Source organism: Prunus avium, chromosome 3 (assembly GCF_965620075.1).
Source record: "Prunus avium chromosome 3, drPruAviu1.hap1.1, whole genome shotgun sequence".
NCBI classification, from domain to species: domain Eukaryota; kingdom Viridiplantae; phylum Streptophyta; class Magnoliopsida; order Rosales; family Rosaceae; genus Prunus; species Prunus avium.
Window position 1 is genome coordinate 6,599,160 of NC_142286.1, and position 25,306 is coordinate 6,624,465.

The 25,306-nt window shown below is 37.0% G+C and overlaps 4 protein-coding genes across 5 annotated transcripts; 3 read left to right on the forward strand and 1 right to left on the reverse strand.

The window, feature by feature from the left end:
- The first annotated feature begins 347 nt into the window (after nt 1-347).
- LOC110769181 (boron transporter 4-like) lies at nt 348-4,662 on the forward strand. The gene is made up of 13 exons (XM_088249845.1): nt 348-459; nt 559-641; nt 857-1,049; nt 1,156-1,294; nt 1,383-1,548; nt 1,661-1,827; nt 1,974-2,147; nt 2,245-2,340; nt 2,435-2,551; nt 2,784-3,106; nt 3,461-3,737; nt 3,865-3,990; nt 4,197-4,662. Exons 1-13 carry the CDS (start codon nt 356-358, stop codon nt 4,227-4,229), a joined length of 1,998 nt encoding a protein of 665 aa, XP_088105971.1. The 5' UTR covers nt 348-355; the 3' UTR covers nt 4,230-4,662.
- Nucleotides 4,663-5,143: 481 nt separating this feature from the next.
- LOC110748811 (translocase of chloroplast 34) lies at nt 5,144-8,641 on the forward strand. The gene is made up of 8 exons (XM_021948770.2): nt 5,144-5,294; nt 5,964-6,085; nt 6,201-6,308; nt 6,404-6,528; nt 6,653-6,917; nt 7,839-7,907; nt 8,001-8,162; nt 8,269-8,641. Exons 2-8 carry the CDS (start codon nt 5,987-5,989, stop codon nt 8,377-8,379), a joined length of 939 nt encoding a protein of 312 aa, XP_021804462.1. The 5' UTR covers nt 5,144-5,294; nt 5,964-5,986; the 3' UTR covers nt 8,380-8,641.
- A 3,166-nt stretch (nt 8,642-11,807) lies between these two features.
- On the reverse strand, nt 11,808-19,074 carry LOC110748809 (chaperone protein dnaJ A6, chloroplastic). 2 transcript variants are annotated; one of them, XM_088250838.1, is made up of 10 exons: nt 18,920-19,074; nt 18,773-18,814; nt 17,915-17,962; nt 16,469-16,596; nt 16,056-16,197; nt 15,883-15,940; nt 14,674-14,716; nt 13,245-13,293; nt 13,087-13,167; nt 11,808-12,993 (listed from the first exon to the last, which is right to left on the reverse strand). In XM_088250838.1, the coding sequence occupies exons 4-10, from the start codon at nt 16,573-16,575 to the stop codon at nt 12,133-12,135; spliced, it is 1,341 nt and encodes a 446-aa protein (XP_088106964.1). In that variant the 5' UTR covers nt 16,576-16,596; nt 17,915-17,962; nt 18,773-18,814; nt 18,920-19,074; the 3' UTR covers nt 11,808-12,132. The 2 variants fall into 2 exon arrangements, with proteins under 2 accessions (XP_088106964.1, XP_088106963.1); XM_088250837.1 differs by lacking the exon at nt 17,915-17,962.
- A 3,635-nt stretch (nt 19,075-22,709) lies between these two features.
- On the forward strand, nt 22,710-23,499 carry LOC110748796 (uncharacterized). Its single transcript, XM_021948752.2, has one exon. The coding sequence runs from the start codon at nt 22,862-22,864 to the stop codon at nt 23,219-23,221; it is 360 nt and encodes a 119-aa protein (XP_021804444.1). The 5' UTR covers nt 22,710-22,861; the 3' UTR covers nt 23,222-23,499.
- The last annotated feature ends 1,807 nt before the right edge of the window (nt 23,500-25,306 follow it).

Here is a 25,306-nt window from a genome sequence, read left to right on the forward strand (position 1 = left end):
AATTTTTTTGTTCTTTCGAAATATTTAATTTCTGTCATTTACAATTTAAATGAGCTATCCAAACATTGAAATTTTCAATTTCTATCAATTACAAAATTCGACATACATAAATCCAAACGCTGAAATCTTCAATTGCCAGAAATTGAAATGACGGAAATCTAAATTCTGTCATTTTAGAATTCTATGTAATTTGCAATTTCTTCATCCAAATGGAGCATTATTTTCTTGCTTACCAGACTCAGATTGTGTGGCCTGCTAAGTTTGTGATTTCCCCATCAACCCAATTAATGTTTCAACAAAATAGTCTCTTCAAGAAGTCTTTTTAAGTAATATATTAGAATTTTTAATATCAGAAATGGAGAGCTTCAAAGCTCCATTCAGGGGAATTGCAAAAGATGTCAAAGGAAGAGCATTGTGCTATAAACAAGATTGGACTGCAGGTTTTCGTTCAGGAATCGGGTAACTAATTTCCTATGTATTTTACTTGGCACAATTGCAATCAAAGGTTTTGGATCTAATTCACTCTTTTTTATCCTTTTTGTCTTTGAATTGTGATAGGATTTTGGCCCCAACTGCCTACATCTTCTTTGCTTCAGCTCTTCCTGTTATAGCTTTTGGCGAGCAACTGAGCAGAGACACAGGTTTGTCAATATTTCTCATATGATGTGTAGATAGCATAAGTCCTACCTCCTATGGCATATATCTTACTGAAAAGAACAAAGTCTGAGTTGGAGCACAATGAACTGGATGCTCCTATTGTTCATCATTTATGTATGTCACTGACCATATGTCAACATGCATAATACAGACATACACATTTGATGGTTTTCAACTCACTTGGCTTTTTATTGTGTAGATGGAAGCTTGAGCACAGTGGAAACCCTGGCCTCTACTGCTATTTGTGGTATAATACACTCAATTCTAGGTGGGCAACCTCTCTTGATTTTAGGAGTTGCAGAACCCACTGTCATCATGTACACCTACTTGTACGACTTTGCGAAAGGAAGGGAAGATTTGGGACGCGAGCTGTATTTGGCTTGGGTTGGATGGTAATGGAAAAATCAACCTTATATAGTTTCGGAACTTTAAGTTACATGTTCTTAGTCATAACGCAAGACGATATAAATTTTCACCTTATGGAGCTGAATTTTACAGGGTTTGCGTCTGGACAGCTTTCTTTCTAGTTCTTCTTGCAATATTCAATGCTTGTGATATAATCAACAAGTTCACGAGGATTGCAGGCGAACTTTTTGGCATGTTGATTTCTGTCTTGTTTATTCAAGAGGCTATCAAGGTAAGTCTCACATAGAACATAAGATCATTTTGGATCTAATACAGCTGATGGAAAGAAAACTAACATGAGGTTCACGTTTCAATGGAAGGGTATAGTGAGTGAGTTCAAAATTCCCAAAGGTGAAGATTCAAAGAAAGAGACACATCAATTTCAGTGGCTTTACACAAATGGACTGCTGGGTATCATATTTACTTTTGGCCTCCTATATACTGCTCTGAAGAGCAGAAAAGCAAGGTCATGGTGGTATGCAACAGGTTTGTCAAGAACATTTTGAGAGACTTGATTCTTATTTTAAGGATTTAATTAATTAATTAATTTTTTTTTTTTGGTGGGGGGCAATTTGAAGATATTTTCTTTGTTGTCCAGGGTGGCTCAGAAGTTTCATTGCAGATTATGGTGTTCCTTTAATGGTGCTACTGTGGACTGCGCTGTCATTCAGTGTACCACGCAATGTTCCCTCAGATATTCCTAGAAGGCTGTATAGCCCTCTAGCTTGGGAGTCTGCATCTTTACACCATTGGACTGTCATGAAGGTAAACTAATATTTTGTAATTTTGTTGTTTAAGCACTTTGTTTACCTGAGCTTTCGACCTAAGACTTGATGTAGTAATCAAGTCTTATGCAGTTGTTTTTATAATTGCTTGCAGTTTAAAGTATTTCCATTCATTTTCTGTTGCAGGATATGGGGAAGGTTCCTCCTGCATACGTCTTTGCTGCTATTATACCTGCTGCGATGGTAGCGGGACTTTACTTATTTGACCATAGTGTAGCTTCACAGCTGGCACAACAACAGGAGTTCAATCTAAAGAAGCCTTCTGCGTACCATTATGATATGTTGTTGCTGGGACTTATGGTATGTGTCACACCATATTAAGATCAATGAAGATTTGTTTCTGTCACATTCAAGCAAGAATTAACACTTTTTCTCTTTCATGAAAAATTGGTCCCAGACACTGCTTTGTGGATTGATTGGGCTTCCTCCTTCTAACGGGGTCCTGCCACAGTCAACAATGCACACTAAGAGCCTTGCTGTTCTTAAGAGGCAGGTGAGTGTAGTGAATGAATGTCAATGAAAATTCTCAACTTTCTTGCTAGCCATCCAGCTAAATCAAATACTTAATTCATCTAATCTATATGCAGTTGATTCGAAAGAAAATGGTGAAGAGTGCTAAGGAAAGCATAAAACAGAAAGCTAGCAACTCTGAAATCTATGGAAAAATGCAATCTGTTTTCATAGAGATGGACAACTCGACTACAGTAAATTTCTCAATTTGAACATGCTTTTTATTGATATTCTCCAACAATTTAGCATTACATTGGCAATTGATATCTATCTATAGAGGCATGCGTATTCACTTCACACCTCCCTTAATTCTATGAAAATTAAAGAACTTTGAGTTTAACTGGTAATGTTAGTTGGGGAAACAAAAAGAGAGAAGAAAGATCTCCTTTCAAGTACTTCCTGAGACCTGAATGGTTTCTATCGCAGCCTACATCACAAGTTAAAGAGCTGGAAGATTTGAAGGAGGCAGTAATGAAAAGTGAAAATAAAGGGGATAATGCAAAGGATGAATTTGATCCTGAGAAGCTAATTGATGATTACCTGCCTGTCCGAGTTAAAGAGCAGAGAGTGAGCAATCTGTTACAGTCTCTTCTTGTGGCAGCATCTGTTTTTGCTATGCCAGCCATCAATAAGATACCAAAATCAGTTCTGTGGGGATACTTTACTTACATGGCCATTGACAGTCTTCCAGGGAACCAATTCTGGGAAAGGCTGTTACTTCTCTTCATCACCCCTAGCCGGCGGTACAAGTAAGTAAATCTTCATCTTTAGTAAGCAGCATGATGGTCCATTGACATTTTGGATCACAGTTTAGACACAATATTAACATTTATTATTTCAGCATATGAGAACAAAACTCTTCTTTTGTAAGGGAACTTGGAGTCAATGAGTGAAATTAAATCCAGAAACATTTGGACCTTAAAAGGGGTGGAGTTTACATTCATAAGTTGCCCACTAGGCCCTATGTTTAACAAAATGAACATACTGAATGTTTCAGGATTTCCTAACTCTTTACAATTTTTACCAATATTTCCAATGTGTGAAATATTTGTGAGTTTAACTTCCAACTCATATTACTAATTCGGTTGTGATCATTTTGGCAGGGTCTTGGAAGGTGGTCATGCTTCCTTTGTGGAGTCGGTGCCATTCAGATACATAGCCATATTTACACTCTTCCAGCTTGTATACTTCTTGGTCTGTTTTGGGGTGACATGGATACCTGTAGCCGGCATTTTGTTCCCCTTGCCATTCTTCCTTCTCATAATAATAAGACAGCATCTCCTCCCCAAATTCTTTCAACCATATCACTTGCAGGAAATGGACTCAGCTGAATGGGAGGAAGTCGCTGGTGCCCCAAAACGTTCTCTCAGCATTCCCAGGGTATGCAATATCTACTGTCTTCCAATATTTATCTTCCACATTTTGTCAATATGAACAAGTTTTATGATCATCATCCTTATTATACCTTTGTCCCATCAATCTGAACAAATGTAATTCTATTCATTAGGAGTTAGAAACTTCTAACGAAGATGATGGAATGGAGATGTGTGATGCTGAGATATTAGACGAGTTAACAACCAGCAGAGGGGAGCTGAAGATCAAAGCCAGCTTCAGTGAAGAGAGACGTGGTCAGGTAGATTATCAATAACTTTTCATCCTAAAACGTATTGACTTGAGGACTAGGCCTAGTGGATCTCAAAGCAATTTTAGTGTAATGGTTCATATCATATATATCTAAACGAAAATGGTAGTACAAATTTCATCTATGTATTAATTTGAATGAGTGCAGGGAAGGAGATGTGCTCATATCATATGTGCTGTCTCTTTGTGCTTTTGCAGATTTACCTTGGAAAAATTGGCGAAATAGAGTGAAAGATGAGTCAGATCGGCCATGAAAGGAACGAGATATGAAGATAATGTAGACATGAGATTTGAGGATTGAGTAGCATACCAGTAAAAGAAGAGTAGGCGTAGGCTGAACCAAAGTGTCATTGTTAAGTGTTTTTTTTTTTTTTTTTTTTGGGGGGGGGTGGGGGTTGGGGTCCGAGTCACTGTGTTTGTGTGTAGGTGAAAGATAGAAAAGAAGATGTACTGCAGGTTAGTTATTGTTCAGGTTAATTTGAATTGGTTGCTATCACATATTACAACCAATTCAACATGCATGGGGATGGAGTTTGATGGTTTGCAGCCAATTCACATATTACAACAAACACCATAAATAGCACTGGAGATTGTTTCTCTTTAATTTTTGTAATACACATCTTTTTGTATGGGAGCGACCTTTTGGGTCAAATGGGTTGAAAAATATTCTCCATGTAGAAGTTCAACAGAAACACAATATCAACCATTCAAGTGGAGATAAAATGATCAACATACCAAGAGAGTAACTCCTATACAAAAAAGAAAAAAAAAAGTGCTCATTCCCCTCTATATAAATGGTAAATGTATGTTCAGTCAGTTGGCCACGGCGTTTATGTCAAAGTTCAATTTCCCCTCCTATTAGTTACAAATTTAATCACCAAACTGCAAATTATTGGAAACAATATCAAGATTTAAACCCCAACCAAAAATCCTATTAAGGAGTAAACACACAAAGCAATCAAAACCAAGACCTTATTGGTTCTGTTTTCTTAAGGACCAAAAGCCATTCATTCACGTAGAAATAAAGAGTTAAAAGAATAATAATTCCATCCATCCAACCTAAAAAAGAAAAAAATGAAGCCCAACGAACGACAATAGAATTATAGGAAACGACAAATATTACGTTACTCTTTCCATTTTTTCTTTTATAAATTTTTCTTTATCTAAAAATTGCAAATTGCAAGTGTGCAACAAAGTACTTGACTTATCCTTACCGCCCTAAGCCTCTCTTGTTCTCGCTCTCCCTTGCTCGTTTCTCTCTACCTCTGGCTCCCACATCTTAGCACAGACAAACGGGTAAGTAAAGTCTCTATCTTTTTCAGGTTTTTGCTTTAAATTTCAATTTTTGCATTGCTTTCATCCCTAAAACTCATCACCCCATCTCAACCACAGACAGCATGTTCGATTATGATATCTGGGTTTCTGTGTAAATTGCGTTTGGATTTGGTGCTTTGGTGGGTTTTTCTGATTTTCAAATTATGTGGGTTTACAAGGAATGTCCTAGGTTGTTTAACCCTCAATAGAATATGTAAGTCCTTTGCCGGAATTGCTTCATAAAAGAACTTCTCATCATTTTTACCTTTCAAGCTAACTGCAAATTGTATTCACTGGTTTTGGCGATGACTGGGGTTGGAACCACTGCAAAACAATTTGGGAACTTGTTGATAAAATTGTTATTCAATTTCGGTGATGACTGTTTTGAACCCCAAAAGTTTACAGCCACTAAAATCCTTTTACTAAAATCGAATTAAGGGATAAGACTTAGCCTTTTAACTTACTTAGTTGTTTTGGGAATTGAAGGGTCAGTAAGTTCTCTCCACCATTCTGCATTAGGGTTTTTCTTTCAAAATACTCACTTTCTCTATCTGCAACCTGAAATACTCTAATGTACCTTAAAACAAAAGGCAAAAACAAAAAAAAAAGTGTTTGTTACAGTATTTAATTTTGTTTTCTTTTTATTTACAGAGAGCTAGTTTGGAAATTGAGCCATGGCATCCCAGATAATTAGAGAATGGGCTGGAATAAATAGCTTCGCACCTGCCACCCAGACTAAGTTGCTTGAATTGCTGGGAAAACTGAAGCAAGAGGTTCCTTTTTCTTTGCTATGTTAATTACATACTTTATTCTTATTTTATAATTCAATGTTTTATTTTGTTGTAATTCTATTTTAACTTTGTTTATTCTTGTGTGGTGTGGGTGTAGAATGTGAACAGTTTGACCATTCTTGTGATGGGGAAAGGTGGAGTTGGAAAATCATCCACTGTCAATTCACTCATTGGTGAAAGGGCTGTTTCTATAAGTCCTTTTCAGGTGTGCTCTTGCTCTCGTTTTAGTCTGATTTGAGCGGTTTCTTCACCTTGCCTTTGTAAATACACTTGGAATGTTTTTTTATTTTTTTTGTCTAGTCTGAAGGAACAAGAGCTGTGATGGTTTCACGTTCAAGGGCAGGGTTTACATTGAACATCATTGACACCCCCGGGCTTATAGAGGGAGGATATGTTAATGACATGGCACTTAATAATATAAAAAGGTTATTTTTTGCTGTATGTATTTGTAAATTTTTCAGTCTCTTGGGAAATGTGTTTCTGGCTCTTGTTCAAGAATTTATTTAATAATTCTAATGGACTATTAGTTCTGTTGGTTTGTTTGAGCAGTTTCCTTCTGAACAAGACCATAGATGTGCTACTCTATGTGGATCGATTGGATGCATATCGGGTGGATAACCTGGATAAGGAGGTTGTCAAAGCCATAACGGATAGTTTTGGTAAAGGAATATGGAATAGGGCTTTGGTTGTCCTGACACATGCTCAGCTCTCACCACCAGATGGTTTGCCTTATGAAGAGTTTGTCTCCAAAAGATCTGAAGCTCTTCTAAAAGTTGTTCGTCTTGGTGCTGGGTTGAAAAAACAGGATGCACAGGTGAGCAATCTCTTCCTCCCAAGTTTAGTCTTTGTTTTTAGCTCCATTTTTTTTTTCTGTTATATTGGGCATTTTCTTATTTGGTAAAGGCATTAGATAGGAACTTGTGTCCTGTTAGACTCCTAATAGAAAGGTGATGAAGCATGCGGAGGGGAGTTTATGCTTTGTGATAATAGATAAGCTTCAAATGGAGAAGATAAATACTCAAAATCCTGGTTTATGGGACAAGGATTTTAATTAATATTTGAAACTAGACAGATATAAAACATTTCTTTGTTACATGTGTTTGGAAGAAAATAAAGATATGAACATTTCCGTTATTTAGTGCAAGTAAATCCTAGGATATTCTCTTAGTTGGTCATTGCTCTGAAAAAGAGCAAAGCAGCCGTGCTGTAATGCTGACATGATTATGCCATTTTATGCCAGGTTGCTAAGAATAAGATTTGGACACCATGGTTCGCTTTTTATGTTTTTGTTTTTGTTTTGTGTGTGTCTTATTCTCTGAGATGGAGATTAGATGAATGTGATAGATTTTGTGTCTCAACATGTTGTAAGATATGCATGCCTGTCCCGGAGGAAGGTCCTAACTCTAAAATCTTCAATTAAGTTATTCTGAATTATGTGTTATGTTCATGTTTGACAGAAATTATTTAACAAGAGGGTAGTTCAATGGGATTTATATTGGGACATGAAATACTGTACTGTTATGGATGCAAGTACAAACTAAAAATGAAAAAATCAAGAAAACTAGGTCTTTTGATTCAACATTTTTATTTTCCCTTTGTCAACGAAGAGTAGTCTTGTTTACATTAACTGGGTTCCATGAGTTTCTTGTGAGTTTGATGAATTTGATTTATGACTTAAGTTTTGAATCCATCCTTATATAATACTGAGTGATATAGTTTTCCTGTATTCTCTTAGGCTTCAAGTATTCCTGTTGTTTTGGTTGAGAACAGCGGGAGATGTAACAAGAATGAAGGTGATGAAAAGGTTAGTCATTTTCCTTACGTCATGTTTTAGTCGTTCCCCTAAAGTTCAGTTATTTATTATTCCATCTTTTTGTTGGTTGTTCTTTGGTAACAGGTTCTTCCCAATGGAACTGCTTGGATACCTCATTTAGTCCAAACAATCACAGAAGTCATCTTGAGTGGCAGCAAGTCGATCTATGTTGACAAAAAGTTGATTGACGGGCCAAACCCTAATGAGAAAGGAAAGTTTTTAATTCCTCTGATCTTAGCAATCCAGGTGAGCTTGTACATACTTTATACCTGGAGTTCTTTTTTCTCTCTATTGATGCTCTATTGATGCAAGGACTAATTATCTATTTTCATTTCTCTTTTCCTGTTAATAGTATTTCTTTGCCATTAAACCGATTGAACGAGCAATCAAGAATGATATTGCCAAAGAGAGTAGACCATCGTGGGAGATGCGGGATTCCGGTGTAGCTGGTCGCAAGTTTTGATTTGGTCTTGGGCCATCTATTCTCTTGAAAGTTTTACTGGTGTTTTCGTGTTCCGATGCTGATCATCTATCTTTTCTTTTCTTTTTTCCTTTTTTCTTTTGCCTTTTTCCGGGTAGCAGTTAAAGTAGTCAGTTGTGAGATTCTGCAGTATGAGTATTCTGCGGCATATGGATGTTGTCTTGAGGAATCAGATTTTGTACTGTAATTAGCACATCCTTTATGTTATTTGTGTTGCCATATATTAAGTGTTGCATGTGTGAAATACCTTCTTTTGTTGACTGATCATACTTAGAAGTGTCAAATGGGCCAGGCCGTGCTGGTCCGGCCCATTTAAATTCGTTCTTTTAAGTTATTTGTGTTGGGCCGGGTTGGCTTATTTAATTTATTTGGTTGTGCTGTACTGACTCATTTAGTAAAATCATTTATTATAATTCGGCCCAAAATTCAAATCCACATTGAAACTGGCCGGGCTGGACTCGGGCCTAAGCACCAGCCCATTTAATTTGAATTTTTTTCACTTGATTTATTTTTATTTTTATAGAACTTATGTTTAGTTTAGGAACTGACAGTAGAACTTATATGGCATGACTGTCAGTTCCCATCTCTCTCTCTCCCTAGACGCATCCTGTTCTGTTCAATTGGTGTTTGAATTCTTTAGCTAGCAAGTGGGTATTTGAATTTTCCCTTTTCGATGGTTAGTGAGTGTGGTCGTGAAACTAGAATTACATCCAACCATATGACCAAAAAAGAAAACAAAAAGAATTGGCTAAGTAAATCCCTTTACAATTTGGCTGTATTCCATGTCCTTTCTTGGTAGGTAGGAAGTAGGTACCCTTTACAATTACGAATAGGATTGTGGCATGTAATTGGTTTTGCTTTAGGTTTAAGAGTAAGGTGGCTGGAAACTGGGAAATAGTTCTTCATGTTAGATCATGTAAGATGAGAGTCTTTGGGGGCATGGAAAGCTGTTGGCTTTAAGACTTTTCAGCATCGTTTAAAGGTTTTGGAAACTTAAAACTTAAAGTTCTCAAACTAGCTACTCATTTACAACTTTACTGTATATGTATCAGTTGGCTTATGCTATACAAAGAAGAAAGCTTCATCTCACATTTCTTTCTTCATGCTAGAATTTTCAAGATCCAAAATTTAATTAGGAGGCTGAAAGTTAAACATTACTAATTGGCTTCTTTTGATTACCTGTCCCATGAATTGGAGATTAACTAGTAGGATTCATTCATGTCCCTTGGTTAGGCTGATCTCTGGACAAGACCATTTGGTGGAGTCATGATAGTATATCTAAGGTGTATTTAGAAGTTAATCCTGTTTTCTGGGATTAGTCATTGGTATCTTTCAAAGTTTCAATCCCCTAATTTTATTGAAACCTCAAACTATTATCTAACTTTTCAAGAAGAAACAACAGAATTTGAGGGTTTGTCCATCATATATATAATTAAAGAGTCAACTCCTTTCCTTTAATTATATTGATCGGGACCCCTTGAAGAATGGTGTTTTGGCTGTTCAAACCATACGCAACAACATAATGGCATCTACACTGTTGGCAACAACAGCTATCACTTTGAGTTCTCTGATCGGTGTATTTGTGAGCACGTCATCAAACTATGGCAACACAGCATCGAGATTAGTTTATGGCAATAAGACTGCATTTCTCTCTCCGATCGAGCCAAGCTTGGTCTTGGGCCCTGTTTGAAGCGGCCCAGGTCAAGCCCGATCCATGTCGGGCTACGAGCCAATCCAATCTATTTGACCTTATTTTTTTATCTCAGTCCGGCCCAAACTTTTATGCCGTGCTGAGCACGGCCCATTAATATTTGTGCTTGTGTCGTGCCGTGCCCCATTTAAACGGGCTGGGGTCGTGCCATGCTGGGTCGGCCTGTCCCGTTTAACACCTTTAATACTTCAAGTATGTAAAGGCGCCCTTCTGTATATTTGAAGTGACTCACTACGGATCCCGAGCCTCTGCATTTAGGGACTGCATTTACCAGTATTTGAGAGAATCTTGAACATCCATTAAATCTAATGGGTAAAAGCAAGCCACATAACAAGTTATTTTTTCTCCCCAAAACGCAGAATTTAAAGCTTACTCCATTAGTTTTCTAGCTAGCCTTCTGTTTTATGGGTCAAGGTTTCATTCCTCAGCTGATGAACAAAATCGAACATCTTTCTATACCAAATGTTGGAACCCAGCAGAGCAACGCCGATACCTATTCGCCTTTACCCTTTGCGTTTTTTTTGTTTCTATCCTAAGAGATTTTTTTTTTTTTTTTTAAAGCGTAATGCTAGGTTTACCACATTTTTCATACCACCATATTTCTAATAGAAGTGGAGCCCACCAATACAATGAGACCCACCTCTATTAGAAAGGTGGTATACAATGTGGTATGAAAAATGTGGTAAGCCTAGCATTTTCCTAGTTCATAACGCATTTTATCATTATGTATCTAGGCTTCACCACTGGTGTTTCATGTCTCAGTCGCTAAATCGAGGACACCCCATAAAACGAAGGGCCAAAGCCATTTTTTCATCAACGGGCTCACCACAACCTGATACTCAACCAAAATTAATTTGGTTCAATACATGATCTTCCTGAAAAACTCACCTTTTCTTTGATCAACTATACTCTGATGCTCAACTCACTAGAGGTTTGTTTTTTCATATTGAAAAACTCATAAATATGGGTAACAATTGTGCCAATGCTTTTCTGTGGTTGAAGAAAAATTGTTCTCTGAATTCATTGTAAATTCTGCTATAAAAAACAAAAACAAAAAGAATAAGAGGAAAAATTAGGGAAAGTTAGAAATGGTGTGTTACGAGAGAGAAGAATAAGAAACAAAATCCAGTGTTGATGCTGGTTGGTGAACAATGTTGGATTACTTAGTTGTTTAAGATTTTTCCGAATGCATATAAATGTACAATATTTTACAGTAGAGACTCGATTTTATTCATCATAGGAAGAATAAAATTTTGCCCAAAAGAGAAGATGGAAAATTGATGCCGTTAGTTAGCTGCAATAGTGTGTTTTGCGAGAAAAAAAATATATGCGACGTAACTTGTTTTTACCCATTGGATTTAATGAATGTTCAAGATTCTCTCAAATGCAGGTAAATCCACAGGATTTAATGAATGTTCAAGATTCTTTCAAATGCGGGTAAATTCACAGTCCCTAAATGTAGAAGCTCATTGATTCACTCAGTATATGTGTTACAACTTCACAAAAATTGAAGTTTAACACTTTAAAAAAATTGAAATTTAACATCATTTAACTGTCACACTATCACACTATCACGCGATGTTACGTCGCATATATTTTGTCAATGAAGCACTGAAATTTTTTTCCCACAACCGAGCATCATGCACATAAGCCAGTGTCGGAAACATGCTTCGAAGTAAAGGGAAATCAGACAACCGTCAAAAGAAGAAAAGAGACAAAATTATATCATACGATTTCTGTTTGATCCCAAAGAATAAGGCAACAATTAACATCAAGTTGAAATGCATATATTATGAGAAAAGATGTCTTGTTTCTTTTATACCTCCTTTAGGTCCCCTCCCTAGAGCTGACACACTATCACCAGATAATTTAACCTACGACTACAGATATGATCCCCTCCCCAAACTAATTCAAAATTGATGAATTCCATAATGCGCATCAAGGCCAAAAAGATGCACCAACAAAGAAGAATGTAAACTGACGGGGTCAGCACTATATGGATGAAACAAAGAACCACAAAAAAATTATCTCCGGCTTGTGGCCTTGCCCTTGCTTAGACTCGCAAGTTCCTCGATGAGCTTCTTCTCATCATTGCTCAATCTCTTTGGGATTTCAACCTGCACTCGGACCAGCTGATCACCTCTCATGTTGCTCTTGTTTAAAAGAGGAACACCTTTCTTGGCCATCACAAGGGTCGTGTTCGGTTGAGTCCCAGCTGGAATCTTCAAATCAACCATGCCGTCAACTGTTGGAACCTTAAGTGTAGTCCCCAAAATTGCATCAATATACGACACCTTGCAGGTGTACAAAATGTTGGTATCATCCCGTTTGAGGACAGGGTCTGGGATAACTTCTATAATAACAAATAGGTCACCAGGAGACCCGCCCCGCCTTCCAGCATTACCTTCATTTCGGACTCTTAAACGGCTTCCAGAGTCAACACCAGCTGGAACTTTAAGACTGATCCGCTTCGTCCTCCTCACCCTACCATCCCCGGAGCAAGTGTTGCAGGGGATGGATGTTTCCCCAGACCCACCACATGAAGAGCATGTCATGACCTGCTGGAAGACACCTAATGGAGTCCTTGCTGATTGAACAACCTGACCTTGCCCACCACATGTGCTGCATCTGGATGGCTTGGTGCCTGGTTTAGCACCCGAACCATTGCAAGTCCCGCAGCTCTCCAACCGGCTAATCTCAATCTCCTTTTCGACCCCAAAAACTGCTTCCTTGAAGTTCAAGACAAGATTATAATATTCGTCTTGTCCATCAACCGCTCGACTCCTAGAACCTCTTCCCCCCATTCCGCCCATTCCGCCCATCCCACCCATACCGCCCATGCCCTCAAATAGTGACTCAAACAGATCAAACGGATTGCTGAAATCCTGAAATATTACAGTTCACCATCCCACTGTAAGAAAGTAAAGATACAATGAATAAAACTATTTTTTCCCAATCAAGATTCGAGAGGTACTTACCCCAGTACCCATACCAGCACCTTTAAGTCCAGCCTCTCCATATTTGTCATATAGTGATCGTTTTTCATCATCAGACAAGACCTACAAAGATTAAATAATTAAAATAAAGACTACAACAGCCACCACATCAATGATGCATAATAAAACCATGTTTTTACCTCATATGCATTGCTAATTTCCTTGAATTTTGTTTCTGCCCCTGGTTCTCTGCAACACAGAAAAGAATAATTCCCACAAAATGAAAACAGACAACATTTACCAAATAGATTGGTATAAACTAAAGCTAAGCTATAAGGGAAGTAAAGGAAAGACTTGAAAAAAAACAATTCCACTTGCAAAACAGATAAACACCGGTAATATATATATCAAACTTCATAAGAGGAAAATTCTGACTTCAGCTACCCTACTAGAACAGTTTTACTTCTATCTCTTCAATAGTGACAAAAAGGGAAAAACTAATGTGCCAACTCCAATAACTTGTGGACGGGTTTGCATGTCTTGACATTGAGACAAGGTAGCCCAGCACATCAACTTCCAAAAATCCAGACACGAGACATCCACTACACATATATATATACATAATTTGATAGTTCGATTAATATCTATATTTGAGAGAATACTCGCTTGGAAAAGAACCACAGGTAGTGCTGAAAAAAAATTCCTCACGAGGGACAGCAAGAAAGTTGGGCATTTTTGATAGGACAGAAAAGGTTGCACCATTTTAGCAAAAATATAATTTGAATATACGACCATTAAGAGATAGAGATGTTCAACTCAGCCTCAATGCTTCAATCAAGCTTTGTGTCCTTTTCTAGTGTTCATCTTACCAAACCCCCGCTTACAACACAGCCCATGAAAACTGACTAATCTAAACTCCGGTCACTTTAGCCTGGGTGGTGAGATAAGGAACCAGATGCATTTTGATCAGATTCAGGTCTACCAATTTTGAAACAGCCACATAGCCCCAAGAAATTAGCTACTGCAAGTGATTTCTAGCAAGCTGCCCTTTTCAAATCCAACTCATTTTTCCACTTTACATACATTCATCCAAACCTTAATTTGCTCTACCAAAGCCTTTATGCATCTCCTTCGACAACCCTAAGATTTAAATCACAAGCTACTAAAATCCCCAGGCCAAGGTATGAACCTATATCCCACAAGCAGCTTTTTTCTCTTAAAGCTGTACCACTATTGACATGCTATTGACATGTTATAAGGGATATGAATAGAGCCAACGGTTTGGGAGAATATTCTTCATGGCCTTCGATTTGCACTTATTTCTGTTGGTATGCTACAGTTGTATATAATGAAAAATAAACTAACCATAAACCTTCAAACATACTACCATCAAATTCTATGGACCATGCTGATAGATCAATAACAAAACAATCTGGCTCAACATTCAATTGCAATGTAACACAGCTGAGATTACTTTTTTCATAGGACAAAACACAACACACATGTGTTTGCATGCATGTGCACATGCACACACGCAGGATAAAAGATCGAAAGTGAATTTAAGGGCAAAGAGGGAAAAGAAAATGGTAGACACTATTATTCAAAATTAAGTTGGCAATACTGACTTACTTGTTTACATCCGGGTGAAAACTTCTTGCAAGCTTCCGGTAAGCTGAAATGTGAAAAGTATACAGAAGAGAAATTAGAGGATGATAAAATCTACAAGAAAAAAAAATACATAATAAAACCAAAAAAGCACAAACCATGATTAATTCAAGCCACACATCCTAATGTATTAAACCTTTCAAGCACAGGAACATCACACTGGATGCTTTATGCATCCAAAAAGATAGAAGCTTAGTTTTATTTTCTGATCTGTACCAAACCGAAGCATTTCAGATATTAGGTTCCTATACCAAGGGTTACTTTGTATTTCTGTTATAGAAATTCATTCATAATGATAATATGAAATATTGCAAACAGCTTTAAAACACACGCCTTGGCCGGAAGATGGCATTGTTATTCTTAAAATGCGTATGTACCAAATCTAGTGACATGAGTTGTTTTTCACCTTATCCCAAAATTCAGAGAGGGTGGAGATTGGAGAACGTATATATAAGAATATATAGAGCATAGTAATATATCATAGAAAAGCAAGTGGAAATATTCTGCCAAAGGTGCACAACCAAGTTACATCAGGTCAAATTATTCAGTTGAATTTGAGGGGGCAAAACTTCCTATGACTTCAGGAAACTAATTGTCCAACTACCTCCAATAGCATCCTATTGGTTGTTTCTTCAGCCCCACAAGGGAAAAATCATGAGATTAGCTTCTAAAAGAGGTTGATGAAAGTAAAGACGTGAGACTACTGAAATCACTATTTATATCTATGAATGTATACATTCAAGAAGTGGATCTGACTTTTTTCACAATACAATACAGTCCTCACACAGTAGAGGGTTTCATATTATATTTCAAAATGTTCAGTTTTGGATGCCTGGATACCAAGGGCAAGGAGTCTTGCTGAAATGGATGGACTGTATACATGCAATGTACAGCAGAGAAATTTCCTTAATGAAATTTTGAACATGTATCGGATGTGCAGAAAAAATGAGATAAACATGCAAGGCTAAGAGAGAATTAACAACTGAATATCATAATGGAAGCAGTTTTCTCTATAAACAGATCAAATCTCAAATCAACAAAAATGACTAGTTATAAAATTATAGCAAAAATAAAAATTAGCAAATAATAAGAAAGCATATAAAAGCAACAGAAACAATACACTGACAATAGTTTTAGGAAAAAAACAAAAGAAAGAAATAGAAGTGTACATACCACTTTTGATTTCTGATTTACTCGCATTTCTTGAGACCCCAAGAACAGAATAAAAATCCTGGATGTGAGAATGAGTTTAGATCAATTGTGAAACGGTTGATGAACACTCATTCAATTAAGCTTCTTTATTCAAGGAAGTAAAGGTAAGTAAAACCAATGTTTGTTATACTCACAGAATCTGCTCTAACTATGAATCTCGCTCCCCTACTGCGATGTGAAGTTTGAGATGGGCCTGCACAGAATAGAGCATTCAAGGAATCCCGAGAGAAGAAGCTTGAACTCGGTGCCCCCAAATAGCCTATTTTGCTTGTAACACTGCATTCAAGATGATCCTTAAACTAATACTATATAAAATCTAAGAGATGTTGGTAGCATGTTAAGCAGATGTGCTTTAATTTAAAATTTGAAACCAAATAAACCAAAGAAACAGATATAGCATATATAGAGAAAACGTCAACCGGTACTGGTGTTTTATTCTAAATGATAGTCTAAAGTGTTCGTGATATAATAGGAATATAATCAGAACTTTATAACTGGAGTGAATGTTGTTCAATAGGCTCTTAAATGTTAAAAAACAAAAACTTACCAGCATTGGGATGTGAGCATCTTATTCATGGCACAGGGCCTTAGCATAGTCTGAGGACGAATACCCCATTGAGCAACCCATGTACTTCCAGAAGGTATTATTGCCATTTAGTTAACTTTCTGTGAGCACTGAGCACAAACACACACACGTATATAAGGGATATTCAAGTGGTTCAATCCAAACATAGTTGGGGCTAACATTGAAAAAATAGTTCAATTAACTACTATTTAGAGAAATTGTAAAAAATAATGATAATAAATAAATGAGAAACTGATCACGCAGTGAATGGAGATAGAAGGACTAGTCAACCTACACAAGGCCCAGATATCAAGAGCCTCTTCCCTCTCGCTACATTCTTCCCTTCTTATCTCATCTTTGAAGTTTATTACAAGTATTTAATGCCTCATTTGTTATTATTATATTACTATTTTTAAAAGTTGGTAAAGCTATCCCTTCCTCTTATTGAGTTGTTATATTTTATTCACCGCGCCTTCTTTTTGGGCCACCTTGTAAAAATGGTTTACATTTGTCATATTTCCCTTTCCATGTTGTCTCTCATTCTGTCCAGCATCCATTTTAATTGCATTCATGATCTCTTAGAACTATGAATTATAATTCTTAAACTTACAATTTTCGAGTGGCGCTGTTGCCACCCTCTCTATACACTCAGACCCGTTCAAATAATAAAAAGATACTAATCCATTCATCTCACCCCCTCACCCCCACCCCGGCGCGTTAATCCTAAATTACCCTTGCTTCTTCTTATTCTTCCCTTTTCCCTAGCCCTAACCCCAATGCTTACTAAATAAGATAGACAGCAGCCATGGGCACTGCCCGACCCCCATTAGCTTTTTTTTCATCCTCCATTGCACACTACTGGTGGTGGCACATTACTTGGCGCTACCAGTCATGGGTGCCAAACAACCATATTTCCTGGATACCGCACCTTGGAATGATGAAAGAAATTAGAGAACCAAGTAGTGCTAGATGCAATATATTGAAGTTTACATAAATTATATGAAGTAATTCTTGAACAGCTATATTAGAATAGCAATATTGAAAATCCAATTATTAGAACAGTACATTTGATGCCATAATGTGGCAAAACTCTTCTGGCGCAAAGGTGTTTTGGAAATTAATGAAATGGTCATGCCATGGTGGATACCGCACCCAAGACATGGGAAACCGGGGCCACTCCTTCAATGTTTTATTTTCAAAAAGTCAGGCTTTTTAATGAATTATTGTTTTAGTTAATTTCATATAGAGATAAAACTGTAATTTTTTTATTTTTGTAAAAACTGGGCCATAGCGCTGGCAAATATGGTTTGGGATGGCGATAGCGCCACTCCAAATTCATTCTAAGATAGACTACTCGTTACCCTACTGTATATCTTAAACTTTGTACATATTATCTTTAATCAGCCAAATTGAGTTACTTTCTTTTACCTTCTTTGTGAATCTCTTCACCTTTTATCTCCGACACATAGCATAAAACTGCATATCATCACTGGGTTTAATTAACTTATGAAAATGATCTCAAACCAACCCCTTTTTTTTCTTATGAAGAAATGTTTGTTTTCGTTTTCTTGAGATTGATGGCAGCAGTAGATAAGAATGCATTCACTTTAAAGGCCTCAAAGGCTATACTAATACAACTAAACGTTACACACACCAGAAATGAAAGATTTAAGGAAATGAACAACCAAAACAGTAGAAATATTTATATATAGGCTTTCTATAGTAAGGTCCCTATTCTTCTATTTATGGGTTGTAAACCAATGATCGGAACCATTCAGTTTTTAGGTTCTCTTTCAACGATTATCCATGCAAAAAAAAACAGCTAAATCAGAAACTGTTTAGACATTTAATTATCCACATTTACGATTCAAATTTATCTAACAAACTGCGTTTTTCTGCACATTTTTTAAGACTAAAAAACTTTCATCTGGATGATTTTTTGAAGGGTAACCTTAAGATAACCTAAAATATAGATGGTTCGGATTGTGGAAATAAATTGTTGGGTAGCCTAGCCCTAGAAAGGATGTGTGCACTTTTCTTACAATAAGGACATTCTTAACCTACAAAAATTCACAGAGATACACACACACATAAATATACATATATATATCAGAGAGAGAAGCTAACAGAACCTTGAAGATAGAAGAAAATTGCATCAAACTCAAGTATCTCAATTAGTAGGTGGAAACAAAGAGTCTTTGATGGCATGTTACATTTCAAATGAAAAATTAACACAGACAAGGTGAATTGAAACCGAAGGACGGAAAGGACTAAAAGTAAAATTACCTGATATGCGATACGAACCGCGAACCCAGTGCTCAAAGAACCCTAGCAACGGAACAGCAAAGCTAAAGGATGAGAAATTAAGAAAAATTTAAATAAAATTAGGAAAATGAATTTGTGAAACCCTAACGAAGGTGAGAGAGGGATTACAGTGAGAGAATTTTGGTGGAGCTGAGCTGAGCAGAGCAGCGATGGATGGCGCTGTGGGCGCACAAGCAGAGAGCTGTGGATGGCGCGGAAGTGAGGGCTCCAAGTGAAGAGAGAGTTTCAACAGGGAATGGATGAGATTGCGTGGCTACGACCACTGAAGTACTAAACGGTGCGTCCTGGCTTTGGTTTCGAAACAAATCAAAACGACGTCTCTAGATTCCTCACCATTTCAATAAGACTCGTTTTGAGGTCAATTTTTTAAAAATAAAGTGGTTTTAAAAACTAATTAGTAATGTTAACTCGATGATTCTTTTTTTTTAATCAAAATTAACTCTGCTATTCTGAAAAAATTAACTTATTATAAAAATTAGTTCATTATTTTCACATTTTCAAGAGGTCATGAGTTCAAATCTCGTAAATAGCAATAAATTTATAAAATTAGAAAAAGAGTAATGTTATTTGGACACACAACATTGACACACTTAGTGACACCCGCTGATGTGTCAATGTATCATCTGCTCTTCTTTTCTCCTCGTTTTATGTTCAGCGAATGATACATTGACACATCAGCGGGTGTCAACTAAGTGTGTCAATGTTGTGTGTCCAAATAGCATTAATGATATGAACTTTTTTCAATTAAAATTATTAATATATTCATGTAATTTGTAAGTTTATTATGTTATCGTTCTTTTTAATTAAAAAATCTCTTTTTAAAAAAAAAATTTGTCATCTCCGATGCTCCACAAATTTCTTAGTGTCAAATTTAGTATCACAAGCTATACCAAATTGGGAAATGAAAATGAGATTTGGTCTTTGTGGTTTGAATGGGACCCACCAAATTTCTTCTTATTCCTCCCAAATATTAAAATATATATATATAGGGGGTGGATCCGTGGCACCACAAATTTGACACAAGTTTTGACACAATTTTATAGCCTTTAGATGCAAGCACTTTCAAGGGCTAAGATTAAATGTGATTTTATTATTATTTTTATTTTATTTTTATTTTATTTTGATAACATAACAAATAAAATAAAATAGGCTTTTTATCACAAATGGTCCTTCACGTTTACGAAATTATCACGAATGGTCCTTGAGGTTTTTTTGTGACACTAATAGTCCTTAACGTTTGGGCTTTTTATCACAAATGGTCCCTGCCGTTATAAATTCTGTTAAGTGTGACGTGGAAGATAAGTGGAGCCCACATATCCAATCACATTGTGACATGTGGATAAAAAATAATTAAATAATTTTTTAATGAAAATTCCTTTTTTTCTTTTTCTGCAACTTTTCATCCACCTTCCTTACTCCGTCTCTCAGCCCCTCTGCCCTCGCTCTCCACCCTTTGCTCTCCATCTCCTCCCTCTGTTTTTTTCTTTGCCACCGCCACCTACAAGAAAAAAATATAAGATATACATTTTCATGAAATTGTGTACAACAATGTAGTAATTAAACCAAAATATTGATATCAGTGGAGCCCTAAATAGTTAGAACCTTTGAGACCTGAATGCACAACCTCTCTATCTATTTCTCACACAGTTTCTCTATCACAGTGATAGCAAAACGAAACTGATTAAGTTTTTTAGTACCTTGACTTCGTCATATAGCTTTTTCTCCCATGCCAGCAACTTATCCAAAACTCTAGCATGAGTTTCATGCTCTTCTGAGTCGAAGTCATCCTTGCCATCATCGACATTTGGAATTCCTCTAAAAGAACGATTCCATGTAATAACACGCATCACTCTAGCAGAGTGATCTATATGCCCTGCAAATGTAATCACAGTAATTGTAAACCAAACATCAGAAAACCACTCAAACATAACAAAACCCAACAACAGAACCACAAAAAGGAGAGCAAAGGGTGGAGAGCGAGGGCAGAGGGAGAGACGGAGTAAGAAGGGGATGAAAAGTTGCAGAAAAAAAAATTGGAATTTTCATTAAAAAATTATTTAATTATTTTTTATCCACATGTCACAATATGATTGGACATGTGGGCTCCACTTATCTTCCACATCACACTTAACAGAATTTATAACGGCAGGGACCATTTGTGATAAAAAACCCAAACGTTAAGGACTATTAGTGTCACAAAAAAACCTCAAGGACCATTCGTGATAATTTCGTAAACGTGAAGGACCATTTGTGATAAAAAGCCAATAAAATATTAAACTCACCACTTTTCAAGGTAACATAAATGTAGGCTATAATCTCTCCATCTCCTCCAATCTCATTTATTCTCACGTTTTGAGTTTGAACTTTTTTCTGATTTAACTTTTTTTCCTTTATCTGGAAACAAAGTTCTGAGTTGATCTCCAAACACGCAAGGATCTATTCCAGATTTTTCCACTCCAACACTTCATGCAATTTTCGCTAAATATTCTAGAGATTGTTTGAAAATCTTAATGTTAATTGTGCTAAGAAGCTATGGATACTTTTTGCTGCAGTTAGATGCTAAACTGTTTGAGAATGAACTTGAACTTCTCATGGTAAAAGACATTAAGAAATCCACAAATGTAAGAGGAAAAAGAAATTTAAATAGAAAGTAATCCAAGGATTTAGAGACTCAAAGCTCAAGAAATTAACAAAAGAACCAACATACAAGACTGCAAGATAAACCTCCCCAAATTTTGCTGCAAGATAGAGAAAGACAGTAGTTGAACCAAACCCCAAACGATAAAAAGACAGGATCAGAAAAAAGAAATTCATACTCAGAGAATTAGATTATACCATTTATTTATTAGATTGATTGAAATCTTAGGGGTAAAAAATTAATGGCTAACATGTGAAATATGGGAGGGAGAAGAGCTACTTGTTTAGTGCTGTTAATGATAGAAACTGTCAAAGGCAGAAAGAAGAAGAATAAAAAAAACAGAAGTAAACGCATGAAGAAGAAGATGACGTGAGAGAAAATGTTAATGCTTTTAGGAAGTTGGGAAAACATAAATGAAGAGAGATAAAATATTATAGTAAGTTAATTAAAATTAATTTCAACAAATAATTATTTAAAGAAAAAGAATCAGTTTGTTTAATCTTAACCATTCATTGTAGCCTAATCAAATGGTTATAAAATTGTGTCAAAACTTGTGTCAAATTGGTGGTGCCACGGATCCGCCCCCATATATATATTCTCACCATTAAATCAACTTTGAAAATAATCTCTCCACATCAGTAGATGACGTGAAATACTTAATGTTTTGTTTTTTGGCTAAATACTATGAGTGTCCCCACACTTGAAAGATGGGATTAAAACATAACAATTTTGAGTGATTTTATTTTAATTCTAAATTTTCTTCCAATCCCCAAGAAGAATTCTCTCAAAGCCCATTGGGTAAAAATTGGGCTTTGTTGAATTCTCTCAAAGCCCATTGGGCTATTGCTTCGAAATAAGAACAAATTGCTTTGAAAATATCTCATACTTGTTCACCCTGCCAGGTCCCCCCCCTCGGCCTTTATCTTCAGAAAGTGCATCCAACTAGCACCCACATCACACAGGCCCCTTCAAGTTGAAAGTCAAAAAAGACCAGAAAAAGTACACTTGTAAACAATAAAAATTAATGAAAAATAGGAAAAATAGACCACTCACTCGACACATCCTCCCACGTGTCCGATCTTATCCACTTCCCTCACCAAGCTCCCATCACCTACAACCCCATTTCATAATCCCCTTTATTTCTTGTACTTTCTTTCCCATTATACCCATACTTACTCTCTGCAAACACAAAAATATCTTCGAGTACAAACTCTCAAAGCACAAGCTTCACCTAGATATGGAAGTCCAGCCGGTAGAAGATGAAATCAGTCATCTCTGTCAAACGTTCAAAACCCAAAAAGCCACTGCACCTTTCTCTCCCACAGTTTCCATATTTCCATCTTCTCTTAAACCCTTCTCTGTCTTCCTCCTTCTGCGTACACTGCATTGTGAATCTGTGATCTACCATCGCCATGGCAACTCCTCTCACGTCTTTCAGACCCGTTTCGATCCGTCCCAACGCCTCCGGATCCCAGCGACCCGACCCGAATCGCCGCAAGCCCTCTTCCTCCAGCTGGTGGAACCCGCTCTTCGGCTGGTCGTCCGACCCGGCAGAATACATCACCGCTGATCCGGCGCTAAACTCCCGCTACAACGATCCGGTTTCTGGGACCGACCCGGCCCGACCCGGCTCCAGATTCGCGCTGGGGTGCTTCACGGAAGAGAAGGCGAAGCAGCTCCGGAAGAAGACCCTGGAGACTTCCGCATTCCACGATATCATGTACCACTCGGCCATCGCGTCTCGCCTCGCCTCCGATTTATCGGACCAGTAGCGAAATCAGTAGAAGACGGTGGTGCCGGAGCGCCGGCGGTTGCTGTTCTCCGGCGATATTAGGCCGGCTTCTACTTACTTAGTCCTTGCCTTTGGCTATGTAGCCACTTGGCATATTGAAATTTGTCGAAATGAAAATCAGAAAATATAATGATTTTATGATTTTGTGATTTGGAACTTGGATCTTTGATATTTTCTCCTTTTTGTTTTTTAGTTTTGTAAGATTTTGGTTGAATCTGGATGGTAATGGAAATTAATGTTGAATTTGATGATTGGAAACCCCTTCCTCCGTCACAATTTTTGAAGTTCAATTTTGATAATTTTGTGAAAATATTGGAAAGCATCAGGCTTTGTAGTAAGTTATTGTTAAAGTCAATGTGTGTTAAATTATTGAAGTGAGATTTTGAAAGAATTTTTTTATGGTAAACTCTACCAGAATTTGCTTGTATTTAATTTAGATGGACGCAAAGAATTTGTAGCTTTATATTTTGCAAGTGAAACACCGAAGTTTTTACATAACTCCAATATTACCGGAATATGTAAAATTGGGTACTTTTTTTCTTTGACCGTATTTTCCTCCATTGGGGTTTTCATGGCAAGGTTTTAATGATGCCACTTTAAGTGCACTTCCTTTTTCCAGTTTTTCTAGGTGTCATTTTTTATATCATATTGATTGTTATTGAAAATAATGAAGATTTAGTTAAATAAGTTTTTACAAATAAGTCTATTTCTCTTTGTTACACTTGATGCATTATTGGTTGGTTTCGGAGTATGCAGAAGTTTCGCACATAATTTACATGTTTTATAGCACGTTTCCGACATTTTATATATTTTTGTACCAATTTTGTCAACCGAAATCGACAGTGAAGATGCGGACATATTAGACATAGTGACCTTTGAGGTAAAGTCAGACAATTATTTTGGAGAGTTCTTGTGCTAAGGACCATTGGTGGCCCATTAGCCCAATTACATTAAGGCCCATTATAACTACACGTCCAGGCCGTATATATAAGAAATACTTACATGAAACGGGAATAACACTATTTTGCTATTTTCAGCCAATCACAATATGCCACGCGTAATTACTTTTTCATGTACTAGTCTGTGATTGACCTAAGATAACAAAACAGTGATATCCTCATTTCATACAAGTTTTTCTACGCATATAAATCTAAGCTAGCTTCGGGTGTTATTGTTATCTTTAAGGACACTTCCAGCAGTCAAACCCTTGCCATGGCAAGGGGGAGGCTAAGGTTGACACTATTCATGTGAATAGTGTCTGCCCTTGCAAAAAGTAAGTTGCACTTCCAGCAGTTGCCCGGACAAAGGGCAAGTACTATTCAAATTTATTTTTTTTCACAAATTTGTTTACCTAAACAATTAATTTGGACAATATTTTCGGATAAAATTTTTGGGTTCGTACTTGTCAATACTTGAGTAAAAAGTGAATAATAGTAGAAGTAGAAGAAAATGTAAGAGGATTTGGTGTTGAAAGTGAAGAGTTTTGGTAGGTATTTATAGAAGAAAAAAAATACATAATTTTTGGGTATTTTTTTAAAAAAATTTCGATTTTTTTTCATTTTTTTATTGCACAAAAATTGGCTGCTGTTGGATTGGAGGAAAAATTCTAATCGGAGAGCCCAGAACGCGACACTTGGCAGAGAGCTGTTGGCGACACTGTAGTGTCACTGTAGCACGATGATGTCATCCAGTCCACAGGCTGTCGCTCGTGCCCCCTCCCCCTTCGAGCCAGCCCAGGCTCGTGGACCCCACCACTTGCCCGGGCTAGCCTTCCTTGCTGGAACCTCGTTTTGGGCTCTTGCCCCCCCCCCTAGCCCTTGCCCTAGGGCGCTGCTGGAAATGCCCTAAGTCCACAAAGTGACACGTGTTATCCAATCTTTCTAGGCCATCATCATCAGTCCATACCCAATCACCATAAACCCAAATGGATATTTGAGTCAAAATCACCCTTCAATAGCCCGAAGAGTTTGGAGTCAAACACCTCAAAATAAGTTACCAAACCTATTTCTACGTTTTGAGTGATGCTAAGAAGACTATGTTATTGTACCACATCACAAATAGAGGT